General features: G+C 54.7%; 2 protein-coding genes across 3 annotated transcripts in view; one reads left to right on the forward strand and one right to left on the reverse strand.

Moving 5' to 3' along the window:
- Positions 1 to 302: 302 nt before the first annotated feature.
- On the forward strand, positions 303 to 3806 carry UROD (uroporphyrinogen decarboxylase). Of its 2 annotated transcripts, none has more exons than XM_086461996.1 (10): positions 303 to 363; positions 1268 to 1380; positions 1465 to 1544; positions 1710 to 1805; positions 1903 to 2100; positions 2350 to 2511; positions 2632 to 2769; positions 2913 to 3013; positions 3279 to 3345; positions 3532 to 3806. In XM_086461996.1, the coding sequence occupies exons 1-10, from the start codon at positions 341 to 343 to the stop codon at positions 3694 to 3696; spliced, it is 1143 nt and encodes a 380-aa protein (XP_086318122.1). In that variant the 5' UTR covers positions 303 to 340; the 3' UTR covers positions 3697 to 3806. The 2 variants fall into 2 exon arrangements, with proteins under 2 accessions (XP_086318122.1, XP_086318124.1); XM_086461998.1 differs by having other exon boundaries at positions 1743 to 1805.
- A 2632-nt stretch (positions 3807 to 6438) lies between these two features.
- ZSWIM5 (zinc finger SWIM-type containing 5) overlaps positions 6439 to 27444 on the reverse strand; it is a 101260-nt gene continuing 80254 nt past the window's right edge. The window contains exons 3-14 of the mRNA XM_086462263.1: positions 26165 to 26313; positions 25382 to 25532; positions 19803 to 19982; positions 17358 to 17534; positions 14817 to 14963; positions 13727 to 13864; positions 12961 to 13221; positions 12406 to 12541; positions 10494 to 10651; positions 8114 to 8277; positions 7726 to 7807; positions 6439 to 7301 (exon numbers count right to left, since the gene is read on the reverse strand). Coding sequence (XP_086318389.1) covers positions 6439 to 7301; positions 7726 to 7807; positions 8114 to 8277; positions 10494 to 10651; positions 12406 to 12541; positions 12961 to 13221; positions 13727 to 13864; positions 14817 to 14963; positions 17358 to 17534; positions 19803 to 19982; positions 25382 to 25532; positions 26165 to 26313 — 2606 coding nt within the window. The remainder of the gene's footprint in view (positions 7302 to 7725; positions 7808 to 8113; positions 8278 to 10493; positions 10652 to 12405; positions 12542 to 12960; positions 13222 to 13726; positions 13865 to 14816; positions 14964 to 17357; positions 17535 to 19802; positions 19983 to 25381; positions 25533 to 26164; positions 26314 to 27444) is intronic.

The raw sequence follows: 27444 nt of genomic DNA on the forward strand, positions 1-27444 counted from the left end.
CTACCGTGCACGGCGGGCAGCGGCCGAGCCCCGCACCGGCGGGGTCGCTACTCGCGGGTTTGCAGCAAACCCCGCCCGCCGACAAGGCAAGATGGCAGCGCCCAGTGGGGAGGACGTAGGGCAAGATGGCGGCGCCCGTACCGCGTACGGAGAAGCGAGGAGCAGAGCAAGATGGCGGCGTAGGGAGAAGCTGGAAGCCGGACAGGATGGCGGCATACAGAGAGGGTGGAGCAAGATGGCGGCGTACGGAGAGGCGGGACTACAATAAGATGTCGGCGCTGGCGGGGCGGGGCGAGTCTTGTCGGAAGGCAACGGAGGGGTCGGGGAGCGGTGGAGAAGAATGGAGGGTGGCGAGCGGCTCATGTGAGTAACCGGGGCCGGGGAGGGCGGCCTCCTAGTGCCGTGGGTGGGGCGGGTCACGCACCGGGGCCTGCACGGTGGACACTGATGTGGCCCTGGAGACGGTGCTCTGGGACTGGGGTCCTGTACTGCGGTCACTGGTGTGGCCCTGGAGACCGTGCTGTAGCGCTGGGGTCCTGTACTGGGGACACTGGTGTGACCCTGGGGATACGGTGCTGGCACCAGGGTCCTGCGCTGGGGTCACCCCTCACCAGGGTGGAGCGCTGGGGGCACCGATCCTGCACTGGTGAGACACTGGGAATACTGATCCTGCATGGGGATGGATCAGCAGGGCCACTGACTGGTGTGGCGATGAAGTCGCTGGTCCCACACTGGAGGGGGACTTTGTCCCTGTCGCCCCCACCGTCACAGAAGGATGGTGCTGCCTGTCCCCCACGGTTCCCCAAGGTCCCCATCCCTGGGGCAGGCTGTGCTCCAGCAGCCCCTCAGCAGTGACACTGTGGGGGGGAGGCTGGGGACGGACGCATGGTTGCCACCTCAGTGGGTGCCTGGGCCTCCGGGGGCTGCACAGCATAGATAGGGGCCGGGGACACAGATGGCAGGGCTGCCCGACCCCGTGCCTCGCTGGTCCCAAATCTCTCCAGGCAGGAGCAACTGCTGGCCCCGATAACTTAATCTCACAGAGCCCTGGGCTGGGCATTGCCTCTCCCCGGGGAGGGCCCTGCGATCCCCAGCAGGAAGAGGGGATGAGTTTGTCACATTGTCAGCTGGGCACAAGCCCTTTCCTGTGGTCATCAGCTGGGGAGTGGGAACAAGCTGCTGGCCCTGGGATCCCCAGCCGTGGGGATCTGGCAGGGCACCTGGACACCTCATGGGTGGCAACCCCTATCTGCTCTTTCGTTTGCAGCCCCAAGGGCTTCCCCAAGCTGAAGAACGACACGTTCCTGCGAGCGGCGCGTGGGGAGGAGACAGAGCACACCCCAGTGTGGTGCATGCGGCAGGCGGGGCGCTACCTGCCTGGTGAGCCAGCAGGGGTGTGCGGGGCGTGGAACAGCAAGGGGGGCCTGGCACACATCCTGTAACGCTTGTGCCGGTCCCTTACAGAGTTTCGGGAGACCCGGGCGGCGCAGGATTTCTTCGCCACTTGCCGGAGCCCCAAGTTGTGCTGTGAGCTGACACTGCAGGTGAGCATCCCCCAGGGGGTCTCTATATCCCTTCTCCCTGCCCAGATGGGGGTGGGAGAAACATTGGGTCTGGCCACCACAGCTGGCCTCAGTAAGTTGTGCAGCCCTTGGGGACCCCGCTGTGCCATGTGCTTGTCCAGGTCCTCCATGGGGAGTGGGTCCCAGCCTCTCACTGACGCTGCATCTTCCCCTCCACAGCCACTCAGACGATTCCCCCTGGATGCTGCCATCATCTTCTCCGACATCTTGGTGGTGCCCCAGGTGAGACTCATGGCCAGTGGTGGGGAGCAGTGTCTGGGAATGGGGCTGGGTTTGGGGACACTGCATTCCTGCTTCTTCCATTCTCCCCTGTCCCCAGGCACTGGGCATGGAGGTTGTCATGGTTCCTGGTAAAGGACCCACATTCACGGAGCCTCTGAAGGAGGTGGAGGATCTGCTGAAACTGCGACAGAAGGTGGATGTGACTGCAGAGCTGGGTTACGTCTTCCAGGCCATCACGCTGACACGACACAGCCTAGAGGGCAGGGTGCCCCTCATTGGCTTCTCCGGGGCACCTGTAAGTGATGTGGTTCCTCTATGTGGGATTCTCAGCTGGGCTTGTCTGCTTTTTCTTCTGGGCTGACAGTGGCTATGACACCCCTAGAGCTGTGGATGCTGTAGCGGTGCGTAGGTGGGGGACATTTGATGCAGGAGTGGCTGTGCCCCAGGCTCTGGGGTGCTCACAGGTCCTGCCTTCAGCACTGTGACCAGCCCCTCACATCTTCTTCTGTCTCCATCACCTTCTTCACTCCACTCCTTCCCGCAGTGGACACTCATGTCCTACATGATTGAAGGTGGCGGCTCCACTACAATGGCCAAGGCCAAGAGCTGGCTCTACCGTCACCCCGAGGCAAGCCACCGACTGCTGCGGCTACTGGCCAATGTCATCACTGACTACCTGGTGGGGCAGGTGGCTGCTGGAGCACAGGTGTGTCCTGGGGCATGGGGACAGGGCCAGGCAGGGACTGGGAACAGGGAGTAGAGAGAGTTCAGCTTCTGGGAGGAGGAGGAACTTAGGTGCATTTTTCCAGCCCCGTGTCCCCGGCAGGCGCTCCAGCTGTTTGAGTCCCATGCGGGGCACCTGGGCCCAGAGCAGTTTCAGGACTTTGCCCTGCCTTACATCCGAGACATCGCCCAGGCTGTCAAGAGCAAGCTGAAGGAGGAGGCGCTGCCCCTGGTGCCCATGGTGAGTCGGGCCGTCTGGTTTGACCCTGGCATGTGGGGGCTGCTGGAAAGGGGTGCATCCTCTGGTACCTGCCTCCTCCAGTCTAGCCCATGGAGAGGAGCCTGACCCATAGCGGACTTACTGCCTTTGTCCTTCCTCCCCAGATCATCTTTGCAAAGGACGCGCACTACGCGCTGTGTGACCTGGCCCATGCCGGTTATGAGGTGGTCGGTCTTGACTGGACCATCCGGCCCCAGGAAGCTCGGTAAGAGGCTGGCAGAGTGCTCTGGTGCCTGGGCAGCACCCTGGGCCACCTACCCTCACCTCTTCCTCTACCCTGAGCCACCCCAGGCCTGGAGATTTCTTCTCCAGAGGTGGGGATAGTTAGGCCCCCATGCTATGTGGAGCTCACAGCAACCAGGGGCTGCACTGAGGGGTCCTGTGTGCCCTGTGGTAGGGACTGCAGGCACCCACGTGCCGCCAGCCTCTGCACCACATGTAACAACTCACCTGCTTCCTCCCTGCTGCAGTGCACAGACAGGGAAAGACATCACCCTGCAAGGGAACCTGGATCCCTGTGCTCTCTATGCACCCAAGGTGAGCTGTGGCCATTGCCAGCAACAGGGGCTAGTTCCAGCCTCTGTTAAAGGTCTCCTGCCTCAGTTTCCCCACCTGCAGTGCTGGCTCATGTCCCAGCAGTCCTCCAGGCTGGCTGGGGACTGGTGGAGGTGGAGTACCCTGGGCTGGATGAGACTGACATGTGGCTTCCCACTGTGCCTACAGGAGAAGATTGGCGAGCTAGTGAAGAAGATGCTGGAGGGTTTCGGGACCCAGCGCTACATTGCCAACCTGGGCCATGGCCTCTATCCCGACATGAACCCTGAGCACGTGGGTGCCTTCGTGGAGGCTGTGCACGCTCATTCCCGCCACATCAACAAGCACAGCTGAGCCAGGGGGCTTGGGGACAGGACTCTGGTTTGAGTATAGTCACCCCAAGCAGTGTGTCACAGGGCTCCCTCCAGGCTGGGCTGCAGCATTAAACCAGCACCTTCTCCACAGCAGCCGTGTGGCTCTGGCTGGGGGGACGGGGAACTGGTTGGCCCTGGAGGAGATGGGCAGTGGTGGCAGCAGGGCATGTGAGGTCAGGGGGAGCCCCTGAGCCGTGTCCTGCAGGTCAGAATGGGGCAGTGGGGTCGCCAGCAAAGTCAGCTCCCTGACAGGCTGCACAGTGTTGTGCCAAGGGCTTGCAAGAGTGCATGTGAGCCCACAGCACAACGGGCATCTCCTGGCACTATGGATGCGCAGCCCTGCTAGGGGAGATGGGTTGCCTGAGGCTGGCAGTGTCACAGCCTGGGAACTGGGGCCTTGCAACCCACCGCTGCCGCAGTCCTGCTCAGGTGTGAACAAGCAACATGGCATTGACCCAGGGCATCCTTGAGGGGGCGGGAGACCCAGCAGGGTCCTGGGGGACAGCTGGCCGTGTGGCAGGAGCCCTCCAGACACTAGCACCACCAGCACCCTTCCACTCTGGCTGGGATGGCAGAACAGCCACTGTGGCCCTAGTATTGCCATCATCCTCCTCCCGCTTCCAGACCCTCTTTGGGACCAGCCCACTGGTCCTGGAAGATCTCTTCCCCCATGCACACCTCCTCCGATCCTCAGGGCCAAGTCTGTCTGAGGCTCAGCAAACCCTGCAGAAAACAGACCAGGGTGCTGGCAGCACCCAGGAACCCTGGGTTATGACCCCATGCCACCCCATCCCACACTGCAGCACACTCGCTGTGGTCCCAGCTGGCTGAAGGATAGATCAAGACATGGGCACAAACACTACTGTAGCCAGCATGGATGGGGCAGTGCCACCAGGGTGGGCAGGGACCTGCTGATGCCAGCCATGGCAGGGAATCGCACACCGCAGCAGCGAGGGTGCCTCACCACTGCTGCGTCTCCCTCCTTGGGGTGCAGGAGCTGGGGACCATAGGGGACTGCAATGCCGCCTCCTCCCTGGGGCTCTGCCCTGCTCACATTGCCCCTGACACCAGGCTGCCCAGCAAACGTGGTGAGCCCTCCAACTTCAGAGAAAGGCAGCAGAGATGCAGGCAGTAACGTTCATCCCTTTTATTATTAAACATCAGATGAAGAGGTCGCACACACACATACACGCACGCACGCAAAAAAAAAAAAAAAAAAAAAGGGGGAAAAAAAAAAAAAAGAGAAACAGACTGGTTGAAGACTGCTATCTCAGTGGTGACAGAGACTGAGTACAATTGGTTTCCTGGCTGGAGCGCGGACACAAGTCACTTGCCAAAAAATTAAAAGTCAAACCAGAGAGCAGATAACCAGCCCACGTTCTCTAACTATAAGTCACCGTCCAGACCGGCCCTGGCCCCCTCCAGCCCTCCTGACCCACTGGCAAAGAAATGAACCAAAACCGAAGAGCCGCTGGCCTGGGGCTGTGGGTCATGGCCGCACCACAGAGCGCGGAAGCAGAGTGGTGCAGCAAAGCAGTGTGGCTGCGCCTGCCCCCGCTGCCTCCCCAGGAGCCGGGCAGCCCTGGTGCCTGCCCACCCGGGCACCTCACAGCTCTGTGCCTGCTGGGAGACGGCTGTGTAACGAGGCAATGGGCTCATGTCCTCCACCGCCAGCATCCATGTGCGTCTGAGCGAGCATCGCCCCAAGTCCCTTCCTTCGCTGTCCTCAAGCGCTGGGCTGCCACTTCTCCTTCTGTCCGTCCATCCGTCCCAGGGCTGCGAGTTGAGCGGACACTCGCCTCCCCCCACACCCTTCTCGCTGCCAACAATGCCATGGGAACCTGAGAAATGTTCGCGTGCCTCCTCCTCTTTTTGTCTGTGGTTTTGTTTTGTGTGTTTTTTTAAATAATAGTAGTAATAATAATAATAATAACAACAACAACAACAACAATAATAATAGCAATAATAAAAATAATCGCCCCAGCCCACGACAATTTCAAGTATCCCCCAAATAAAAGACAGAATTATAAATAATTATAACTTTACAATTTAATAATTGACACATATACTATAGTATTTACAGTATCATAAATGCTTTTTTTTTGTGTTACTTTTAGTAAGCAATCCCTGAGAACAGTTACTTTAACTTGTTTTTATTGAAATATCTTCACAAATAGAGGAGTTTGCATGTCTCGGGCGGGCGGGAGAAGTGCTCTGCAAAACCATCGCTTTTGGTGACGCATGAGGTTCTAGTGTCGTCAGTTTCCTTGCTCGCTTTTTTTTTGCCCCTCCCCCCCCCCTTTTTTTTTTTAATTCCCCATGTAATTTTAAAGATTTTTTTGCACTTTACAACCTTCAGATCCCTCCAGCGACCACTTCTTTCAGGAAAGAGGTATTAGAGTTCCAGGTTAGCTTTTGGTATTGGCAAGGGAGGGCAGGGGGCTGAGTGAACCATCTTTTTTCCCCGTGGTTGCCTTTTGGTTTGTGCCCAAGGAATCTCTGGATCCTCTCAGCATATGAAATGGTTAAATCCAAGAGAGAAAGAGAAAAAAAAAAAAAAAAAAAAAAAAAAAGGAAAAGAAAAAGAAAAAAGAAACAGAAGACTAGAACAGAGCAGCCTCTGCCGATGGGGGGAAGGTGATCTCTGCTTTCCTTCCTTCTTCTCTCCCGAGTCCCCATGCTGCAGCTGGACCCTGCCAGTGAGCGTGGCAGGCGCAGGAGCTCACCCAAACCGTTCCCGCACCAGCAGCATCAGTTTTTTCTTGCCTTTGTAGATTTGTTTGAGATTGTCAATGAACTGGGCAAACTGTATGTGCCCGTCCTGTGCCAGGAGGAAGGTCTCCCTGGCCTTGCTGAGGAACTCTATGAACTCCCCGTAGTGCCGCGGGCTGATGTGGGTGAGCCGGGAGTGGGTGGTGTTGATGTAGGCGCTTATCGTCGCATCCAGCAGCTGCCGCAGAGGGGCTTTGTCGGTGGACATCAGCTTCCCCGAGTTCCTGCGGCCGGGGATGCCGGCCAGCCCCGGGGCTGTCATGGTGCAGCGGCGAAGGATGTCCGAGAGCACTGTGGCACAGTGCACGCTCTTCACCACCAGTGGGATGATGGCCGCCAGCTCATTTTTGCCCAGAGAGTGGCTCAAAGCACAGGCCCAGAGCACATCGTTGATGGCTGGGTGCGTGTCCTGATTGTAGGCCAGGTTGAGATGCGTCATGGCCAATGAGGCCAGTTTGAATGCCCGGAGTGGGTAGCCCCGGTGCTCCATGTAGCGGGCAATGGTGAAGAGCTGGGTGTAGGTCATGCCAGTGGAGGCGGCGTCGATGACAATCTGGTAGGCGGTCTCGAAGGCGATGTGGTCCTTCTCACAGAGGGTCAGGGCAGACAGGGCACAGTTCTGTGGGTCCTTCATAGCGCACTGTAGGGCCAGGGTACGGGCGCAGCTGGCCAGCTCTTCCCGCTGTGGATAGTCCAAGCTCAGGCGCAGGATGGTGTTGTGGGACATCACTGTGGCTGCCACAATGCTGGTAGCTTCCGTTGGAGTGAACAGAGAGTACCAGCTCTGCAGGATACTCACCAGGGCCCTCACACCTGCAAGAAAACATTGGGGTCATGGCACAGCCCCAGACCCCGGCTCAGATCATGGGGCTTCTCCGAGTCCCCGGGTGCCAAGAGTCAGGGCAAAGTCAGCCCCTCAGCAGTGCTGAGCTGCTGCCTCTTCCCCAACAGGGACACAGGCAGAGGCTATCCTGTGCTGCCATGCTGCAGGGCACAGTGAACACCGCTGGCCTGGCCTGGCCTGGGTACAGGCGACCCATCCCAGTCCCAAACCTGGTCACTGCTGAGGCCTCAGCCCTGCCAGCTGGCGCTCTGAGGTGCATCCAGTTACCCAGGAAGAAATGGGAGACCGAGGAGAACTCAGATGCCCAGGGCTACGAATGACTTTAGGATCTCTGTGCCCACCCTGCTTCCACTGCATGTGGGCTGGATCTCCTTGGCATAGCGAGGCACTCACCCACTTCAGTAGCGCACGTCACCAGCCACCTCACCATCTCCCGCCGCCGCCAGTTGAGAGTGGACAGGGTCATGCGCATCACCTGCAAGGCAAACTCAGGGTGACTGGCTGCCCCACAGGGCTCCAACAAGGCCACATAACACAGTGGTGCTCCCCAAAAATCCCTCTGGCCTGGCTGGCTACCAGCTCCCCAGCACTGCCCCACCTCCATCCAAACTGCAGTTGGCACAAGGGCCTCCCAGGGCTGAGCTCCCCTGCTCAGGGCCACGCAGGGATGAATTTACTCCTTCCCCAGGGGACTGCCTGCTTGGTGGAAGACCATCACCAGTGCTGCTGCCACAGCACGTGGGGCAGAAGGGCCACCAGTACCCTCAGCGCCATCCCATACCTGGAGCCCCAGCTCCAGTGCCACATTGAGCAGCGTTGTGTCTGAGTTGCTGTCAGCTGGTGTGGCGATCTTGAATGCGTCCTGGGCCAGCTTAAAGATCAAAGAGGAGGAGTGGATGTTCTTCTGGATGGCCTCCAGCACTGTGCGTAGGCGCAGCATGTCCCCTGGATGCAGGCAAGAACAGTCAGATGGCTCAGCCTCCCCCCACCTTGCCCACGAGCCCCATCTCCTGCCTGCACCAGGTGGTGAACAGCCCCTTCAGCATAGTCAGCCCCTCCGGACATTCACGTGGAGGGACACACAGTGATGCTGGATCAAGCCCTGCAGTCCAACAGCAAAATGCAGTGTCCTCCCCAGGAGGTGACACATCCTACAGTACCCACCCTTGCTCAAGATCATCCTCTCACAGAGAGGACAAACAACTCTGAGTGATCCCAGATATGTCCTAGAGCATTAGCACACTTCTCCAGGCACCTGGATATTCTACCCTGGGCTCAAGTTTGACAGCTGTAGAGCAGACTCTTCCCAACAAAGGAAGGGGTTGGGGAGATGCCCAGTGCTGAATGGCTGCAGAAAGGTCAGTCTTCATTTAGGAACATTAAAAAGAAGGAGAAAAGCTGTTTGCTGCACACAAACTGTCTTGCCCATTAAGTCCCTTCCCTCTGCAAGGCTAGCAAAGGCTTGGCCATGGTCACCCAGACTCACTGCGGCTTGGTCCTGGATGTCCCAGGTCAGGCACACAGCTCTCAGGACTGAGACAGGCTGAGACAGCCCCAAACACCCAGTGATGCTGTGGGTCTCCTGCCACAGGAGGTCAGGGGTGCTAGAAGGATATGTCATGGCGTTGGGAGATGGGGCAGGATCTTAGAAGAGGGATCCATCAAGGCATATTAATATAATTATTCTGCATCTGGCTTGGGAAATCCTCCTTTCCACTGTGGGACACAGGCTGGGGAGAGGGACCTTTGGCATGAGTGCAGACCAGAGATGCCAATGTGCCACATCAGGTCGCTCTGCTTTGTTCCAGGTTCATGTTTCTATTGCCAGCGTCATAAACTGAGCAGATGAACCTCACACAAAGAAAACCAAATAATGCACAGCAGTGTGAAAAACCTAGTGCCACATCTGGGAACACAAGACACATCTCGAGTGACTAATAGCTAAAGATATCGCCTGCCACCCACAGCAGCTGCTTGCATCACCACCAAAATTCAAGCCTCCCTAAAACGGCTTGTGGGGGCACGAGCAAGAGAGCCTGCAAGGACGCAGGATCATATCAGGACATGCGGTGGCAGGAGAACACCCAGGGAAGGGGACAGTGGGAAAAACAGATGCAATCCAACAGCCCTATACCCCCAACATAAAGACCTTATCCCCGTTAGGCGCTAGAAGGGAGAAGATACTAAAACATAAGCCAGGTACCAGCTCTCCATCAGGGCACTGCAAGGTAGAGGCAGGACACCATCAGCCCTGGCAAAGCAGCCAAGAGGAGGAGGGCTGGAAGGAGAGAAGAGGCCGCTGAGGCAGCAAGGCTGGAGCTCTCTGACGGCTCATTTACCATCCAACTTGCCAGGGAAGTGGCACCTTCCCTGTCAGGCCGGCAGTACCAGGGGCTGGAGGCTGCTGCAGACTCTGTGGGACAGCAGTGGTAACTGCTCAGGTCACTGACCCTCATGGGGCAACCATCCTGGCTGGATTGGTTTCTGGACAGAGGGATGTCTAATGAAAAGCCTGTGCTCACCTTCATCATTGTGCCTGGGCAGGAACCAAAAAAGGCCCAAGAAACCAGCAAGGAGGTGTTTTACAAGCCCCCCACAGCTGGGACCAAGGTGTCCCAGCCAGCACAGCTGTCCCCATTGCCAGCCCTGCCAAAAGCCACACATGGTTTGGTGCACAGGGAGGTCTTTCTCCCTCCTACAGCCTGTGCAAGATTATTACCACAGGGCAGGAAGAAGCAAAGCAGAGGTAAAAGGATAAGTAGCTTCAAAGCAAACCATGGCGTGAACTTGGCAGCTGACCATGCTGCAGGGCAGGTGTGGTCCAGCATCATCCAGGGATGATGCAGCACCCAGGATCTGCAGCACCATGGTTGCCATCCCTGCAGGGTTGCCAGCACCTCCTGGGAACCTCCTGTCCTGCCCTGGCGGACCACGAGCCTTGGGACCAAGAGCCCTGGGGATCCCGGACTCTGGCAGGTGGCTCCAAGGCCAGCTTACTGTGCCCTGCCTGTGGCAGGCTGCCAGTGGGGCACCCAGCTGGTCTCTGCCAGTGCTCGAGGGAGCAGAAGCAGGAGCTGCCTCTTTTCTCTGGGAAAATCCCTTCAGTGCTCTTGTGCAGAATTGTCCCATCACCCCTGTCCCAGAGGTGTCCCCCCACCAACCTTTGGCTGCCGTGAGCATGGTGGAGGCCAGTTCACACTGCTGTGACTCCAGGTGCCCCAGGGTGAACCAGCGCGGGTATCTGCTAGGGACCACTGAGACCAGGTGGTGGGGGTGAGTCACGTCACCGGATGGTGCTGTGGTCTCCAGGACGGGCAACCTGAAGGGCAAACAGGAGAGGGCAACATCAGACCCCAGCCCAGCCTCATCCCCTCTCCCTGAGGTGCTGACAAGGCAAGGCAGGGGCTGCCTGCAGCACCGCCTTGAAAGCATCCTGCTGCTGTGCACATGTCGGGGCTCCCGAGGCTGCATGCTCAACACATGGGCACAGGGATCAATCTGAGACCAACTTGAAAGGAGGAGAATGATCCGTGAAGTGATTTATAAACTTGTAAGGAAAAGCACAAGCCTCAGAGGAAAAAAAAAAAAACAACCACATGCCCCCCGCTCCTCAAAGACACCCAAAATCCCTCCTCCCTCCTCCCTCCTTTCATGTCAGAGAGCCCAGCAGAACTCCGGGCTTTATCATCTGGTTCTTCTTAAAATGCCCAGTAATGATCAGAAGCAATGGCACATTTCCCCAGGGCCTCCACAGCCGGTTTGGGTTACCTGCTTTTGTGGGGATATCTAAAAGCCTGGAAAAGCCGGGGAAGAAGGAAGCCTAAGTAAAAGGGGAGCAGGAGTCTCATGTCACCAGCAATGGTGACAAAACCATGTTGGCTCTTAGACCCCTGAGTTGGTGCTCATGTCACTAACTCAATGGCCAGTTGAGGCATGCAGGAGGGAAATTGTGTCCACCCTGACACAGAGAGCATCCAACCATCTCTGCTTTCCTCACTCGCAGGCTTGGGGTACCCATGGGGCAGCAGAAGCCAAACCTTCCCAGCCCAGGTCAGAGACACCCTGACACAGGGGGTCCCAGCTGGGAGCAGGGGACAGGCACTAACAGATGGTGAAGGAGCAACGTACACCCCCAGGGCACTCAGTCCCATGCCTGCTTAGTGGCTGGTGGTCTCAGGTCTGGTGGGGCATAGTGTCCCCATGCACTGCAGAGACCCTTCTGCTCTTTCAGGTCTGGCTCTCCTCCTGAGAAGCTCTTCCCATGGCAGAGGGACTTCAAAATTTCCCTTGACATTGGGGAGAGATGGCCCATTTCACCGAAAGAACGCTGCAGAAAGATGGTGTCAGAGGGAGAGGGCACTAGGATGCTCTGGAGTTGACAGTCCTTCAAGCATTGACTCATTTGGGAAATTCCAACCTTTTCAAGACCCACAGCCCCTGCCAAAAAGTCCATGCAGTACATGGATTGATGTCTGAGGTGTGTCACACACCAGGGAGGGAGATGGGGCAGCTCTTGGCATCGGCCCAGTCCCAGAGATGGGCTTTAATGGAGAACAGAGCTTGACTGTGCTCTCTGCCTGGCTCTCCGACATCCTGGAGCCCGGGGCAAATCATCTGTCCATCTGTGCCAGGATAACAGCCCTTCCTGCAGGCAGGGAGGGCTGCAGGGTGCCTGAGGCCTGCCAGACAGAAGGTGGATGACAGCACCATGCCTGCCTGGGACCTGCTCCGTTGGAGGATGCCTGTCACCAGGACAGGCAGGTGTCGGTCCAGCCTGGGGCAAGGGACTGGGCAGAGGGCTGGATGAGTAGACATTATCAGGCCCATGTAAATCCCTACAGATGGGGCTTGAAAACCAGGAATGGCCCAAACAGAGAGCAGGAGTCTCTTTGCATTGCTGCTTCGTGCCCAGGCAGCCCTACAACACTGCACAGAATGATCCCAGGGATGGCAAGCTCCAAGCCTGCCTCCACTCCCATCCCTGCTCTAGGGTTGCAATGCATCCTGGCTTCCCAGCAGAGCAGAGGAGGGAGGCAAAACAGGGGTCAGAGATGGAGTAAAACATGCACCAACCTCATGGCCCTCAAAGCCAGCTTGTATGCCAGATCTGCATCGTGGGGCAGCAGGGCAGAGAACAGGTATTTGGCAAAGGTGTGCATGGGGACGCTCTCACGGTGGATGACTTCTCCCAAGCCGCTGAAGGGACCACCTAAATGTAAGCAGAGCCTGTCAGCCATAATTAGCACAGCAGGATCTGTGGCTGGGGTTCACATCAGCCCAATGCTTTGAGGATCTGCTCAGCAGCTCCCTAGTGTGTTACTCAAGTTGGATCCAGGGCAAAGGGCTGCTCTTTCCTTTTCTAAAGCCCCTTTCAGGTCAAAATCCCTCAGAAACTGAGGCCACGTGCTTAGCACCTTTCTCCGTAATGCCTCTGAGGCGGTCCCACTCCAGGGATGTCAGCAAACCCCTGCTTGGGCAGAGCAGCCACCCTACAGACTCAGCACCACACCCACAGAGGAAGACACCAGGATGGGGTCAGCCAGGCATAAACCTTGGAAAGGGCACCCCAGAGATGTTACCAACACTCAGCTAAGGCACAGAAGCGAGCCAGATGGACCAAGGCCCCACCTTCCAGCAGCAAGATGCACTGCTTCCGCAGGGTCTGCACCAGCACCAGATCCAGCTCCAGGTCCTGCAGCCGAGCAATGATCTGCTCCTCATTGCGGCACACCTTGTCCTGGGCATAGAGACCTTCAGGCATCACTCTCTGCTGACCCATCCCCATCAGGGCCACCTCTAAGGCCAGGGACAGGTAGGACTCGCCACTGTCTTGGCTGCCGGTCACAATGGGCACGTGTTGATACACTGGGGGTCTGGAGTCCCCAACGTCTGGAAGAAGGGGGAAGAGATGCAGCAGGGTTAGAAGAGCTTTCCTAGGTGGCTGAACCACGGCAGAGAGAAAACCTCTCAACTTCAGAAGCAAGACCTACACTTCCTTTTCTGCCTGCCTTTGGTCACCCAGAGATGATGGATAGAAGCTCCCTGTGGGAGATGTGGACTTCACCCTGCTTCCTGCTCTCACTAGGAAATGCAGGAGACCCGAGATGTGCAACAGGGTGCACAGCTGACACCAGAGCCTTCCCATGGACCAGCACGCCTTGGCCCAGCTCTGCTAAGCTGCTTTCCTGCTCTGCTCTAGCTGCAAACCATGGGGCTGGGAAGACTCAAGGCCACTAACTCCCCCCCTCTCTGCCCTGGCTGCTCCTGCAAAGGCAGAGAGAGAAAAGATTCAGAGCCCAGGAGTACCAAGCCCCACACCTGCATCTAGGGTCTGCCTGCCAGGCTCAGTTCAGCCTCAGCCACCAGGAAGGGAGCCAGGAGGAGTGCTTGGTACCTGAAATTTCAAGGCAATTTTCCTCTTCTAATCTACAAGCTTCGGTCAGGGTGAGAAAGAGGCAGCCGATGGGGTTCAGAGGGTGGCCTACCCAGCCCTCTAAGTTGGTGATGGTTGTTGCTCCTCGCTGCAGCAGCTCTGCAAAAAATGGAACAGAAAGACAGTACAAGTGAGGAATTTAAAGACAGGTTCTGCATCCAAAGGCATCTCTGAGATGCCTTTTCTTACCCCACATCCTGGGATATGGGGACCTCCAGGGCCAACTCTGGCATGGTAGTTCATGAGGGCAAGGAACAGCTCAGAGCAGCCACAATGCACGCTGCCACAGACATCAGACAGAGCAGGCACCCAACAAAAAAAGGTGACCCTAAGGCCACATAAATGCAGTGGCTCGTTCTCTGTTGCAGGAGGACATGAGGGACTGCAGAGTCCAAGACAGGGTCTATAAAGTCAGACCTGCAGCTTATGGACTCGTTTGCAGTGGTAGCCTGAATGTTTTGGAAACGCAAGCAGAAATCTCTCCAGAGAAGACTCCCAGGGGGTCTTAAAAGCTCCATCTTTTGACGATCTCAAGCTGGCTGAGCTACCAAGGTCCAGGAGTCACTGACCACCAGCAGCACTGCAGTAACTGACCCCGGCTCCCTGCCAACTGCAATAGCAAAAGCAGAAATACTGGCTTGCCTCCTGGTACAATTTACTCAGCAAATGCAAGGTGGAGGTAGTATGCGTAGCCAGTTACTGCAGCTCTGCAGACAAGCAGCTCCTCTTTAATGCAGGCATCACCCGCTGGTGCAATCCTTACAGACAACCAGACACAGCAACACTGGGAACAAGAACATCCCTACTCCAGCAGCCCAAAGATGGCATGTGCCCTCAGCAGGTGGGTACCAATGCAGTTTGGCTCAAGCAATCAGATGGATCAGTTTGTCTTTCTAGGGTGTGAGTAATCCCATACAGTGCTGCCCATCGTTAATCTCTTGTCGTTCTGGATGGGGCAGCACTGCTTTCTGAGATGGAGAAGACTTTCTCAACCAGCTGAGACACCCCAGTCAGACCTCATGAGACACTTGTCCCATAGCTCTACTCATACCTTTCTTCTGATGCTTATATATTTCCAGCTGCCTTTGCTGCTGCAGTCGCAGGGTGTTGATTATGGCAACAGTTAGTCGGAGAGCTTCTCTGGGATAGCCGTGGGAGCGCAGAGCATCAACCCGAGCACAGGCTGTTGGGACATGTTCTGCAAGGCAAGGACAAACATGGGGGCATGGCTGAACCAGAGGACCACAGACATTCATAGGATGGTACTGATGAGGGGAGAGAACCTGACAGCATCAGGCTTCAGGGCATTTTCTTCTACTGATCTTCCCCATGCCACAGCTGAGCTCCTGCGTCCCTGTCTTCAATTCATCCCTTTCTCCCTGCTCCTGGCACGGACGCCTACCAGGAATACTAACAGGACTCCTACCACATTCAACTGACAGCAGCCATGTCAGTACCTAAATCCCCGCCTCCACAAACCTTATCTAAGGGAAGCATTTCCAACACACCATTGCTGCAATACAACAGCTCCAGACACAGGCTGTTACAAATCCGCCGCTCATTTCTCATAAAATCTGCATGGCGTATGGTGATTTCTCTCATTGCTGTGCACCCAAACACTTCTTGGCGTTTCGTCCAACACCTCTCCCTGCTCTCACGGCACAGGTGATGATACACGGGGTGAGGCTGTGCATCCAACACTGTGCTGGGGGTACTGGCAGATCTGGGGTGATGTTTTGAACTGCTTCCTTAACGTCTCTGTGGAGCAAGCTCTGCAGACACCCCATCTCTTCTGCAGCTCTCCTACCTGTTGTTTTATTATTAGGAATCCCCCATGAAACACCCCACCCCCAAGACTCACAATTGCTTAGGAATTCATCTGCTCCTGCTGCTCATTGCTCACCTGAAATCACAGGCAACTGTGGAGAGGATTATGACTGAGTGAGAAATTAGCAGGAGCAGATGACATGACATGCCGCATAACAATCAGTGAAAATCCCATTTTCTTGCAAAATGTCCTACCAAGGGTGAAAAAAAAAAAAAAAAAAAAGCAAAAAAAAAGCAGCAAACACAGAAGGTCTAAAATCATGGTAGAGGGATAATTTCTGCTCCTGGAAGAGCTCAGAAAGCTTTGGAAATGCAGACAACCACCTCCACAAATGGTGTTTCCACATCCCAAAGGTCACCCACAAGGAACACACAAGGAAGAAGTTTCAGAACAAACACATCTGTAAAAAAGCTTCTTGTTGCTCCCTCTATTCATTTGCCAAATGGATGAAATATTCAGCTTCTCGCTGAATTAATCACTGGAAGTTGCTGACAAATCACACTCCTCTCCCAGCACTGAGTCCCTGAAAGGGTGCCAAGAAAGCAAAAGCACAAAATGAAAAAAATCATAGCAAATACATCATCAGAAAAACAACATGCACCAACCAGCTGGGCCAAAGGGCTCACCAGAACCCAGATTTCGATAGGCACGGGGGAGCTGTGGCCACCACATCCAGGCTAGATGGAGTCCGTGAAAGCACAAACTCGCCATCACTGCCTATGGCTGCGCAGGGAGGAAACCTGCTGCCTGCAGCTGCCCAAAACTCTTCCCAGAGCAGAAATGTCCTCTCCTCCTCCAGCTAAGCTAGCAGAGGTGTACCAGCAGCCTTCACATGGGCCCTTTTTAACTTATCTCCTGGTCTTAATAGCACCTTAGTGCCTGCTGCTCCAGAAACCACATCTCTGGATGACTTTAAATATTCTCTTTCCATTTGGCTGGGTGAATGCAGACCCTGACTCCTGGAGTGGACAACAGTGCAGTGGTGGGTTTTGACCTGTTCCATACATTGATCTCTTCGGCTGTAGGGATGAGGCATCCACCCTTCTAGAGGTGTGGGGGGTTTGCATCTCCCAGTTTGGGGTCAGTCTGAGGGCGGACAGCCACACCAGGCACCGCCCAAGCCCTTCATCTCACGCATTCTAATCCCAGACATGTAGCTGTTGAGGGTTTGCAGATCTGACCAGGGTCATGACGTTGCAGTAGAGAAGTTCTGTGGCTTGAGGTACATGGCCTAGAGGTCTACGACAATGCAGGGTACAGGGCTTGATTGGTCCAGTATGCCTTAAGCTCATATGAGGCTTAATTGTACACTAATTGTCTTCCTTGCTTAAGGAAGACTAGAGAGGGCAAGAGCAGGGAATAAAAAAATCCAGAGGATATAGCTGTGCTCCCCAGCCAACTTTCAAGGGACTTTGAGTGTCCAGTCCCCCTGTACTGGGAACAGTGAGAACTTGCACTGGGGACAGCCAAACACTGGCAGGATGGAAGAGGACACGATGAGCCTGGTCCAAGCTGCCCAAGGGGATCTCAGACTATAAAGATGCGGGGCTTGCTATAAGGACTGTGGCTCGTGGGGGGGAAGGGCATCAAGTTCTGCTCATGCTACTCCTCAGGCTAAGGGACAGGGAGGCACTTTCAATCTAGGATGCAGAAGCTTGCAAGGACCCAGGTTAGCAAAGCTTCTTTCATGCCTTGGGTGGCTCTTCTCCACCAGCAACCCTACTCACCCAGGCTATGCAAGGGGCTGATGGTTTGGATGCTCACCTAGCCACAGCGGCTGCCCCTGGGAGTTGAAAAGAAGACTCTCGCCCTCCCGCTGGTAGGAGGGAGACACGTAGAAGTCACTGCTAATGATGCGCTGCAGGTGGCTGTCCTGCCAGTGAAGGTCACAGCCCTCAATGGCCCGGGTGAACACGGTTCGTCTGGGCCTGGCCAGTGAGTCTGCAAAGAGAAAAATTTTCAGTGCCTTGGTGGGGCAGGGGCAGCCTGTTCCTATCCCCAGACAGGACCTCCCTGGGCAGAGCAATGGCTTTACAATGAGAGCAGGCCCCAGCTGCTCCCACCCCAGCTGTTTCTGAGCTGGGCACAGGGGCTCTGGTTCCTGCACTGTGGCAGATTGCCTTTAGACACCTCTGCTGCCCATCCTGCTTCATGAAGACTGCTATCTCCTTAGACAGCATTGCTAAGTAACTTGCTAGAACAGCTGCCTTGACCAAAGCAGTGAGAAAAGAGGGAAGGACTACCCTGCCATTTGCTTTCTGATAATCCACTATCATATACAAGGCTGATGCCTTGAAATGTGGCAGTGTACTCCCACTCCTGTGACGCCCAGCATGCAGGCAGCTGCCAGGGGTCAGGACTGGGCTTCCTCAGCACTACTGCCCCACAAGAACCATGAGCTCTTCTCTTCCACTCTAATGCGAAGCCCCAGCTTCACTGAACCACAGCTGCTTAGATCAGCAGCACCTGAAGCCACAAAGGGAACCACATAAGCATGTCTCATCTGCCTCCAGGCAGATGGGGGGAACCATCGCCTTCCAGCAACCTCTGCAGGCTGTGTGAGAGGGCTGGAAGGGAGGAGATGGCATTGTCTGAAACCCCACCACTGCTTTGCAGCAGATGTCTGTGCTCCTCTTCAGAACTGCTCTGTAACTTCACTGACATTTCTGAAGCTATCAAATGCTAGACGAGCATTTGACTCCATCCAGACAGATCAGACAAGTGGCTTGTTGGCAGGAAAAGGCCTGTCTGGAGCAATCCTGCTATAGCTCCAGCCACGCTGGATCATGAGGGCCAAACACAGCCAGCAGGCTGCAAAACGGGAACAGGAAGCCCCAAAGGGGATGCTGAATGTTAGGTCCTGCAACCTGCAAGATGGGACGAGTTAAACGCATTCAAGGGGGAAAACAAAAGGCACTGCTCAAAGCTGAGCCAGGGAGGCTGGATAAACACGCTCCGGAAACGATGGCAACAAGCAATTAGCCTGAACACTGCAAGCACCCCGAGGTGGAGAGAAATTAAACAGGTGTTCGTACGTACAGAACCAAGCCTGCTTGCTTTACCAGGAAGGATTTCAGGAATCAGCTGTTCCCTTTTCAGTAATAAGAGGCTGGCAACAATCTGCAGCATTATTTGCATATGCACAAACATTAATCCTGGGACACCTCCAGGATCCGTGCCACTTTCAGTCTACTGTTTGGAGAGCCAGGAGCACAGGGACAAGGGGACGTTCCCAGCATGTGTTTCAGAAACTCTCCGCATGTCTGAAAAAAGTGACCTACTCAGCCCCGGTAACCTTCCCCAAATGCCACAGTGAATCCTCAGTGGAGCTGGCAACACTGGGGGGAGTCCCGGGGCTGCACAGGACATGAAGCAAGGCCAGGTTTAAATTAAGCTGGATGCACATGGGGAGGTGGCCAGGGCACACAGTCCTGGCTGTGGCTGGGGGGGGTTGTCTAATCCCACCCAGAAGAGTGAAGCTTCTTTCGCAGCACGGCTGCCATCCCCCTCTTCACTTCCCACTTTGGCCACACATAATACACCAAAGAGCAATTCCAGTGCAGCAGATGGAGGCACGGTAAGAGCAGTAACTTTCAATTAATGCCTACTTCAGGCAAAAGGAAGGTGGAAAAGTGCTTAAACTTACAGGGATCAAATGCTTTGTCAGAGGTTGAGAAAATATTTTAGCATGAAAGAACAACCCCATAACTACATTGCTCCATTTGTGCTCTGCTCTTGAATTGCATTAACATTTCTGGCTACTAACCTATCTACCACCTGAATCAAAGCCCATAAGCAAGGCTCAAGGGTTGGGAACAGGGCTCTGCACTATCTTCAACTCCTCACTCTCACATTACAGCCAGGGCTTCTGAGCTCAGCTCTGCTGATACAAGCACTGGTTTTCTATAAAACTCCATACCCAAACCTCCACAGACCACAGAGGTCTAAATTCCCCCAGGGTCACATTGCTTTAAAATGGCTTGTAATTCGATGCACTCAAAATACAAATGACTTCACCCAAGATGCAGTAAAGAGCCAAACATTTCCAAGTCTATCTAAAACCAGAGGCTGTAAAGAGAAATGTTTCGTATTCCTGTGACTCCCAGAGATATCACCAGCAGGTCAATTGAGGTCTCTCAACTGTGGGGTGAGTTTCCACTCAGACTCAACCCCTGTGGCCACTGGCTTGATTTCCACTCTCGGACTCACCTTGGCTGTGACTGGAGCTCTGCGTAAGCGCATTGGTGATGTTGGGAAGCTCATTACCGTAATTACCATCTTCCAGGGGACAGACTTCCATCTCGCCCCACTTGCGCAGTTGCCGGAGCCAGCAGGATTTCTCTTCCAGCTTGCAGTGTGGGTTTAACACCACGCACACCCACAGCGCCCCTAAACAAAGCCAAGAAATCAAAGAGGTGCCACCACCATACCCATGGGGCAAAGCTCTTCTGCTGCCACGCTCGTCGTGAGAGCCTGCAAGGTTTCATCGGTGTTCATAAACCCATTTCAGCACAATGCATGGACCCAGGAGGGGATTTAGACAGCTTTTAAATAAAAGTAAAACTCCTCTATAATGAAGCTAAATTATAATCTCATGAGATGGGGGACAGTGGGGAGGAGGGAAGGAGAAAGCGGCTATGTATGAATTTGTGAGTGCTTCTGTCTGCCAGGACAAATCTAGTGTTTGAACCACACATCAAAAGCATGCTTAAAAACACCCTGGCAAGCTGCAGAGTCTGTATCTCCAAAGACTAACCTGATTTTGATCCTACCCACGTTCCAAGTGCTTTAAAGCCCGCTCTGAATGCTATTTCATCTGTCATTGTTCTTCAGGCCATTTGCATTCAACTGTTTAAAAAGGAGATTCGGCATATTTTTTTCCCCCCTTTTTTTTTTTTTCCTTTTTCTTTTTTAATCCCCAGTAGTCCCCAGCCTGCAGAGGAACCAGCAGAGGAACCTGGAGCCTGGCTTGATGTCTCACAGGCAGGAGTGCTTCAAGATGTGAGCCCTCCAGATCTCGCAAGCAGAGGTGCCCGTCAGTAGGATGCCCACACTGACACCCTCCAGGTCAACCATGGGACCTCACAGGCCTAACAATGCTCTCTGCTGCATAAGAGGCAAAACCAGGCCCAGGGACATATGTGGTCATTAAGATCCTACTCACCCTTTCGTAAGACAGGGCTGATGCTGGTGTTACTAACCAAGCCTTGCCGACTCTTCTGGGTCACCCACTGCTCTGAAAAGGGCTGCAGCAACCCGAATGAGTACAAACCTGTGAACTCTCCTTTAGTTAATTGCATTTCTGCCCAGATTTCCCTGCAAGGCTGCCAGGATACAGCATGTCCCCTCCCTTGTGCCTGTCCCGCAGGGTGGGATGGCTGGATGCTGGCACAGCTGCAGTGCGGTGTCCCCAGGGAACCCCCTGGGCTGAGCAGCCCATGCTGCTCCTCTCTGCCCATGTCAGACTCTGTCAACATGCAGGACAGCTCAGCCTCTCACAGAAACACCCTCAACTGCCTCTCCTCCGTGGGCCCAGTGGGGACCTGGAGCACCTTCCTTCTCTCCACCCAGCCAGCTGCTCTCCCTCACCTCTCCATCACTCCCAGAGCCAAAGTCCCCATCCCAAAGTGACAGCCAGTGGCAGGGCAACATCACTTGACACGGCTCCACTGTGCAGCAATGGGGTTCCTCCACACGCCCAAACCACCTCCTTCACTTGTTGTGTTTTGTGCAGCAGCTCCCCAGCCGCACAACCACACCGTTAAGCCAAACAGACCTGAGTGAGGCTGCGACTCCCAACAGAGGCAGCTGGATCAGCCAGTCCCTTCTCCAGGCAGCATGAGGCAAAACCAGGCTGAGCAGGGATGTCCTGACTCCAACTCCACTCTGGTGTCTCCCCAGTCCTCTGGGTTATAGTTGAGCTTTGGTAGTGATTTTGGGGTGCATTTCCCAAGATGCACCCTCTGGCAGTTGGGACTTGTGGACATGTTTGGCTCGAATCATTTATAAGGCATGGAAACTGGGCATGTCTGGCTCCTTGGAGCGGCTTTGTTCGGCAGGAGAGACATCATGGTGTCACAACGCAGATGGTGGCAGCAGCATCACATCCAGGAACAAGCACAGGAAAAGCAACCTCAGGCACTGAAGATCAGCAAATATTCAAAGCAGCCCTCACCCAGTCCAGCTACATCTGAGTCTCAGCTCCGCTGCTCCCAGGAAACCCCATGTCTTTCTGATGAACAGGGGGGAGAGTAAGACTTTTAAGCTACAGCATCAGCAATTAATGCATGTGCAAGAGAAGAGCTATCTCCTTAGGGGCTTTTGGGGCCCATCCCTCCCAGAGCAGGTCTATGTCAATCCCTCTCAGGCTCCCGCAGGCTCCATGAAGACTTCACGGACATGGTGTCTTTCAAAAAGTCAGGTCTCAGCTCCAGAAAATGAGTCTTCCTTAAGGCTCTGGTTAATGTCAGCTGAACGGTGGGCACCTGCCCGCTGCCACACAAAGGGTATAAAACCCCCACCTCCTCGGGCGGCGGCAAGCTAAATCCTGCACTTGGCTCCCGGCGCTGGGCATCCCAGGGCTCCAATGGGTTTTGGGCATCCCCTTCCCACCAGCACTCCCGCCTGTTGTCATTCCCCCTCTTCGCCTGCTCTGGGGCTGCTTGTGCAAAAAGCAGCCTCTGACAATTTTGGCTCACGCCTCTGACGGTGCACTGAGTGGCTCAGCTGACAGGCGGTAACAGCTCCACCACCCCCAGGAACGGGATGCGCCTGCTGGATTTTGGCTCCCACAGCTCAGCTGAGATCCTCAGAAGCCTCATGACTTTGCAGCTTATTTCTGGGAGCCCTTTGAGGCATTCTTTGCCTGCCAAAACTCTGTGCCCCTGGGCTCTCCTGCAGAAGGGAAGATGTGGTGGGGAGGTGGGGACAAGGAGGGAAGAGGGATTCACATCTGTCTCAGCTGTGATAGTTATCTGGGAGATGGAAAGGAGGGATTTTCTGAGCCCTATGGTCAAGTGACATCAGCTGACAGCGCAAGTGGCTCTTGTCCTGAACCCAAACCACCACGCCGGGTCAGACTCTGTGTCTGCTCATATACTGCAGAAACCTTCATCTGAACTTTCTGATAGCAGGGAGGTTAAGTGGGGAACAAAGCAGCAGATCACGATTAAGCTAAGCCTCTAAACAAAAATGGTTCTTGATGATGGGGCTGGGTGCAGGGACAGGGGGGGCTGGAGCCTTCCCAGCCCAGCGGTCCCGGCTGCCAGCCCTGGAGAGGACAGGCGCTCCGATCCCGCGCCCAAGCTTCCAAATCATCAAAGAAATTCTCCCGTTTCCCACAGGGTCGCTCCCTAGCTTAATCTGCTGAAATTCCCCACTGTAAACAAGTGGCCGAGATAAATAAACCCGTCTCCAGGCAGATTAAGGTCAGGCTGCACTTCAGCTGGTTTTTCGTCTATTTTTTGTAATTAGGCTTTAATCGTAAGTACTAATGCGCCAGGGCAAATACTCCCACGCCGCAGAGCTCTCCATCCAGGAGGTCTCTCCTTTGGCTCCTCAGCAGACAGGGCAAGAGATGTTCAGTTGGCAGCATGTGCAAAAGCAAAGGATGCCCTCTTTATTTATTTATTTTTTAAAAAAAACTCTGAAATCCCGCAAAATCCTTTACATTTTTCCCAGCATAAACCCACAATCTTCTTTAAGGCTGATCTTCCTCCAATCCCACGCAAGTCTGTGATGCAGTCTTTGCTAAAATCAATGATTAATTATTAAACACGTGCCCAAAATAAGTTGCGCGAGACCCATTTTTCTCTTCCACATGTCAGAGGAATGCAGTCTGTGCTGGGGCTTTCTGCAGCAGCTGACAATAAGTGCCTCATCCCTCCCTTTGGCAGCAGCTGTAACACCAAGCAGCTTTTGCATCCGCAGACCACAGGCGGACAAAAAACGTGCCTTCACTGCCTCACACGCCCTGGCTACCATTACCTGCCCAGTGATGGTCTGGGACATCTCTCCATGTTGCTGATGTTCCTTACTGGTGAACACCATCAACCCACTGCAGCTCTGGTCCATCTGTGCTTCCGCCCTTGCTTCAGAAGGATGCTCTGTTTCTACAGCGAACACTGCCCAAGGTCAAATCCAAAAGGCTTCTGTAAGATGGGGGCAATACTCCCTGCTTCAAGTATAGTCCATGCCCGTCCTGCCCTGAAGTCACTTCTTGGACCATCACTGCGTTCTCTTCAGGGGCTTCTCTTCAGCACGGAGATGCCCAGACCCTCCTGCATGACATGCCTATGTCAGGCGAGCCACTTGCTCTGATGTGCGTGGGCTGGCACCACACTTCACCTGCTGTCATGCTGATCCAGCCTCGGTAGGGCCCTGACATTCCCTAATTTTGCCAATTTTGCCATTTGCTGATGGGGATGTGCTGCTGCCTCCTCCCACTCTGCCGATCAAAACTATGTGCATCAACCTGGTCCTTGCATAGTTAAGCCAGGACTGAAACCTAACCACTCCCCCTTGTGTGTGCAGGAAGGGAGGGAGGGCTCCTGGCTTGGATAGTGGGTTTGAAATCTGGCCAAATAATCTGCAATTCTGGGCAAATTGCTTCCTACATCCAGACCTGCCCAGACACCCATCCATGTTTCAGCAATGTGTTTGCTTTCTTCCATGTGGAAATTCTGGCTTGGTGGATTTAGCCACCTCTCCAGGATCCTTGCATATCCAATCATCTAGCTGCAGCATCCCAAAATCCTGGAAATATCTTGGCAAGCAAGCACAGATGAGCTCACCAGACCCAGTGTGGTTATTTCCATCCAGGGAACTTCACACAGAAGCCAGACATCCCATCCCTGCCTGGCCCTTGTCTGCGCAGTTTGGCCAGGCTCTCTGGTCTCACAGCTAATGTTTACACTTGTTGGGCACTTAGTAGGAGGGTCTGTGATCCCAGCTGCAGTTTCAGGTGCTCCAGACCATGGACCACCCTCATCCTTCTTCCAGCTCTACAACATCCCTTTGGACCCAGCCCGTGAGCCCTTGCCCCTACCATCTCCTACCAGCAGGCTGCAGAGAAGCTCAATCTCACTTGTAAAACTACAGCACAAGTTAAACTATTCACTCAAGATCCAAGATGTCCAGAAGAGCCCAGAACTGCTGGGTTAACTCCACCACACAAACAACCTCCCTGGGCCCACGTCATCCAAATGTTTTATTCTAATGATATTATGGTGTCACCCAGCTGAGCTGGTGTCTAAGGTGCTTAGATAGAATTATCCAGAACTGCATTTCCCTTAAAGCCAGGCTCTGTGCTGGCCATCCTGCCACCCTCACCCTGGAAGTGTGCAACAGAGCAGGTAGAAATCTGTTAGGTGGGATGAGACCCAAAAACCTGCCTTTTCCCACCCCGGATCACAGTTCCTCCAGGAACAGCACTTCCACATCCAGGCAACGTCCAGCCCCTGGGGCTCACCAGCCCCTGTGTCCTCCCTTGCAAAGGCTTCAGGGCAGCACACCAAACACCAGGCTGCTGCAAGTATGGGACCAGCCACATTCTGCACACCCATCATCCTTGACCACTTTGCACGAGAGGGGCTGGTTTAAGGTGCTGAACTGTGTAGTTTGGGCCTGATCCACCTGTCCCATCAGGATTTCCCCAGGAGGGGATAGAATAAGCTCCTGGCATATTGTCTGCCCCCAAAAAAGAGCCCCAAAGGCCTCTGGGACAATGTCTGCTGGCTTGGCAGCCCAGGCAATCCTGCTGCTGCTCTCTGTGAGGCAGTGGCCCTTACCCAGCTCATCCCAGAGCTGCCGGCACTTCTCAGTTATGCCTGTCCCCTGCTGCCTCCAGAGTGAGAGTCGAGGATCAGCCATGAACTGTTCCGTTATCAATGTCAGCATCCTGGCCCCATTGGAGTCCCTCATGCGCAGCATCTCCCGGACCTGGAAAGGACAGAGAGAAGGTCTTTGGTGAGACAAAGCATGGTCCCTTGGAGGTGTTTAAGACATGGTCACCTGGCTAGCAACCCACAGTTCCCTCAGTCTGGGCATCCATACTGTAAATATATACATATATATGTGTATAACGTATGGTCACATATTGTAACACTCATGCAATGGCTGTGACATGGCTGGTTGGAGTCCAACTGAGTAACAGCCACAGCCTAGGCTGTGAAGAGGACCAAGCAATCAAAAACATGAAAAAAAAGCTGCTCTTCAAAGACAGAGAAGAGCTCGTAGGCTGGTGCCACCTCTCCATAGTATTTGTAGGCTCTGCTCAACCTAGGTTGGCCTTCCCCTCAGCATGCTGATGGGGAAATGAGAGAAAGCCCTCCCTCACATAGGAATCATAGCAAGCCCATTGCGTGGGAGGAAGGGACCTGCCAGGAGAGTGAGTGAGACAACCTGGGCCTGACCCAGAGCCTGGATTACAACCGCCTGTTCCATGACAGGGCAAGAAGGCACTGGAGCAAAGACTCCCAGCTGTGATGGGCACTCTGCCAGGGCAGCCGGTGAGCTGCTGGCTACGTGATATGCTGAGAAGAGGGGGGAGAGAGCAGCCAGCTCCTCCTCACCTTGGCAAACATGGAGTTGAGCTGCTTCCCCGAGCCGTAGTACCCTCCCTGAGACAGGAACAGCTTCACCTGCTCTCGGACCTGTTCCTCATCCAAGTGCCAGCAGTTCTCATCATCGATGCTGGCCCCAGCAGTGGGGTCAGGAGCACCTGGGGGGTTGAGGAGGGAGGAGAAAAGAGACAACTGTGTTTATAGCAGCAGGGTCAGCAGTTCCACCAGCAAGAAGTGAACCTACCTCTATTTTATCAGCTCAGGAGAGGGAAAATCAACCAGGTTCCCAGGCAGCGAGATCCAGCTGGCAGCATCATGGTCTCCTTCCATGGCAGTGGCAGCCATTAGGAGGGAACCCGACCACAGGGCTAATGCCTAGCCCCTCTCTTATCTGTGTCCCACATGAAGTGAGGCTAAGGAAGAGCAGGGACCTACCTTCCTTCAAAGCCCCCAGGGTGCAGGCCAGCACAGCTGCAGAGCCTGGAGCGTTCCCTGGCTCCAGGGATTGCCCGGGGGGCTCCTCCTCCTGCTCCACATCACCAGTTTGTCGAAGCATCAGTAAAGCTCCAATTCCTGCAAGCCCATTCCCACATTAGGAACAGTGTAACAAAGGTACCACTGCATGGGGGCTCCAGAGCCTTGGGTTAAACACCTAGCCCTTCCCCTTGTTTGCTTTAGGACAGGGGACAAGTCCCTGCGCATCAGTGTACCTGCCTGGGAGAGACCCTCCACTGGAAAGAGCGAAAGATCAACGATCCTTCAAACTGTGACCAGAGCATGGCCTTCGGCAGGCACACATGTGTGTTTGCAGGCTGCATTTCACCTTCCAGAGAACAAAAAGAAAAAAAGAAAAAAAAACCCACAAGTGCTTTAAACAACAGCTTGGATCCACCTCCCCTTGCCTTGCCCCTTCCAATTCCCATCTTCCCCCTGCCCTGGCCTGTCAGGCTTTCGGGGCAGGCAGCAGCACATCTCCAGCAAGGAGCCAGGAGTACAAAAGGGAACAGAAACTCAGCTTTTCAGCTCCCCGCTTTTGAAGCTCCAGAAGCTCCTCAGGGAAAACCAAGCCAAGGAGGGACCAGTTGGCTGGAGGATGCTCTGCTCCACTTTGGTCTGCATCTCCAATCTCATCTTCCCTCTCAAGTGAGGAAGGGGGTCAGCACGGGAAGAGCAAGGTGTTGCACCAACAGCCATGGGATGCTGTAGCCAACATGTTCCCAATTAAATTTTAATGATATCTTCCCCACTCGACTGGGATCTGTTTGCAGAGCAGACACCGCTCTCACATG

This window comes from Leptosomus discolor, chromosome 3 (assembly GCF_034619465.1).
Source record: "Leptosomus discolor isolate bLepDis1 chromosome 3, bLepDis1.hap2, whole genome shotgun sequence".
Taxonomy (NCBI): Eukaryota; Metazoa; Chordata; class Aves; order Leptosomiformes; family Leptosomidae; genus Leptosomus; species Leptosomus discolor.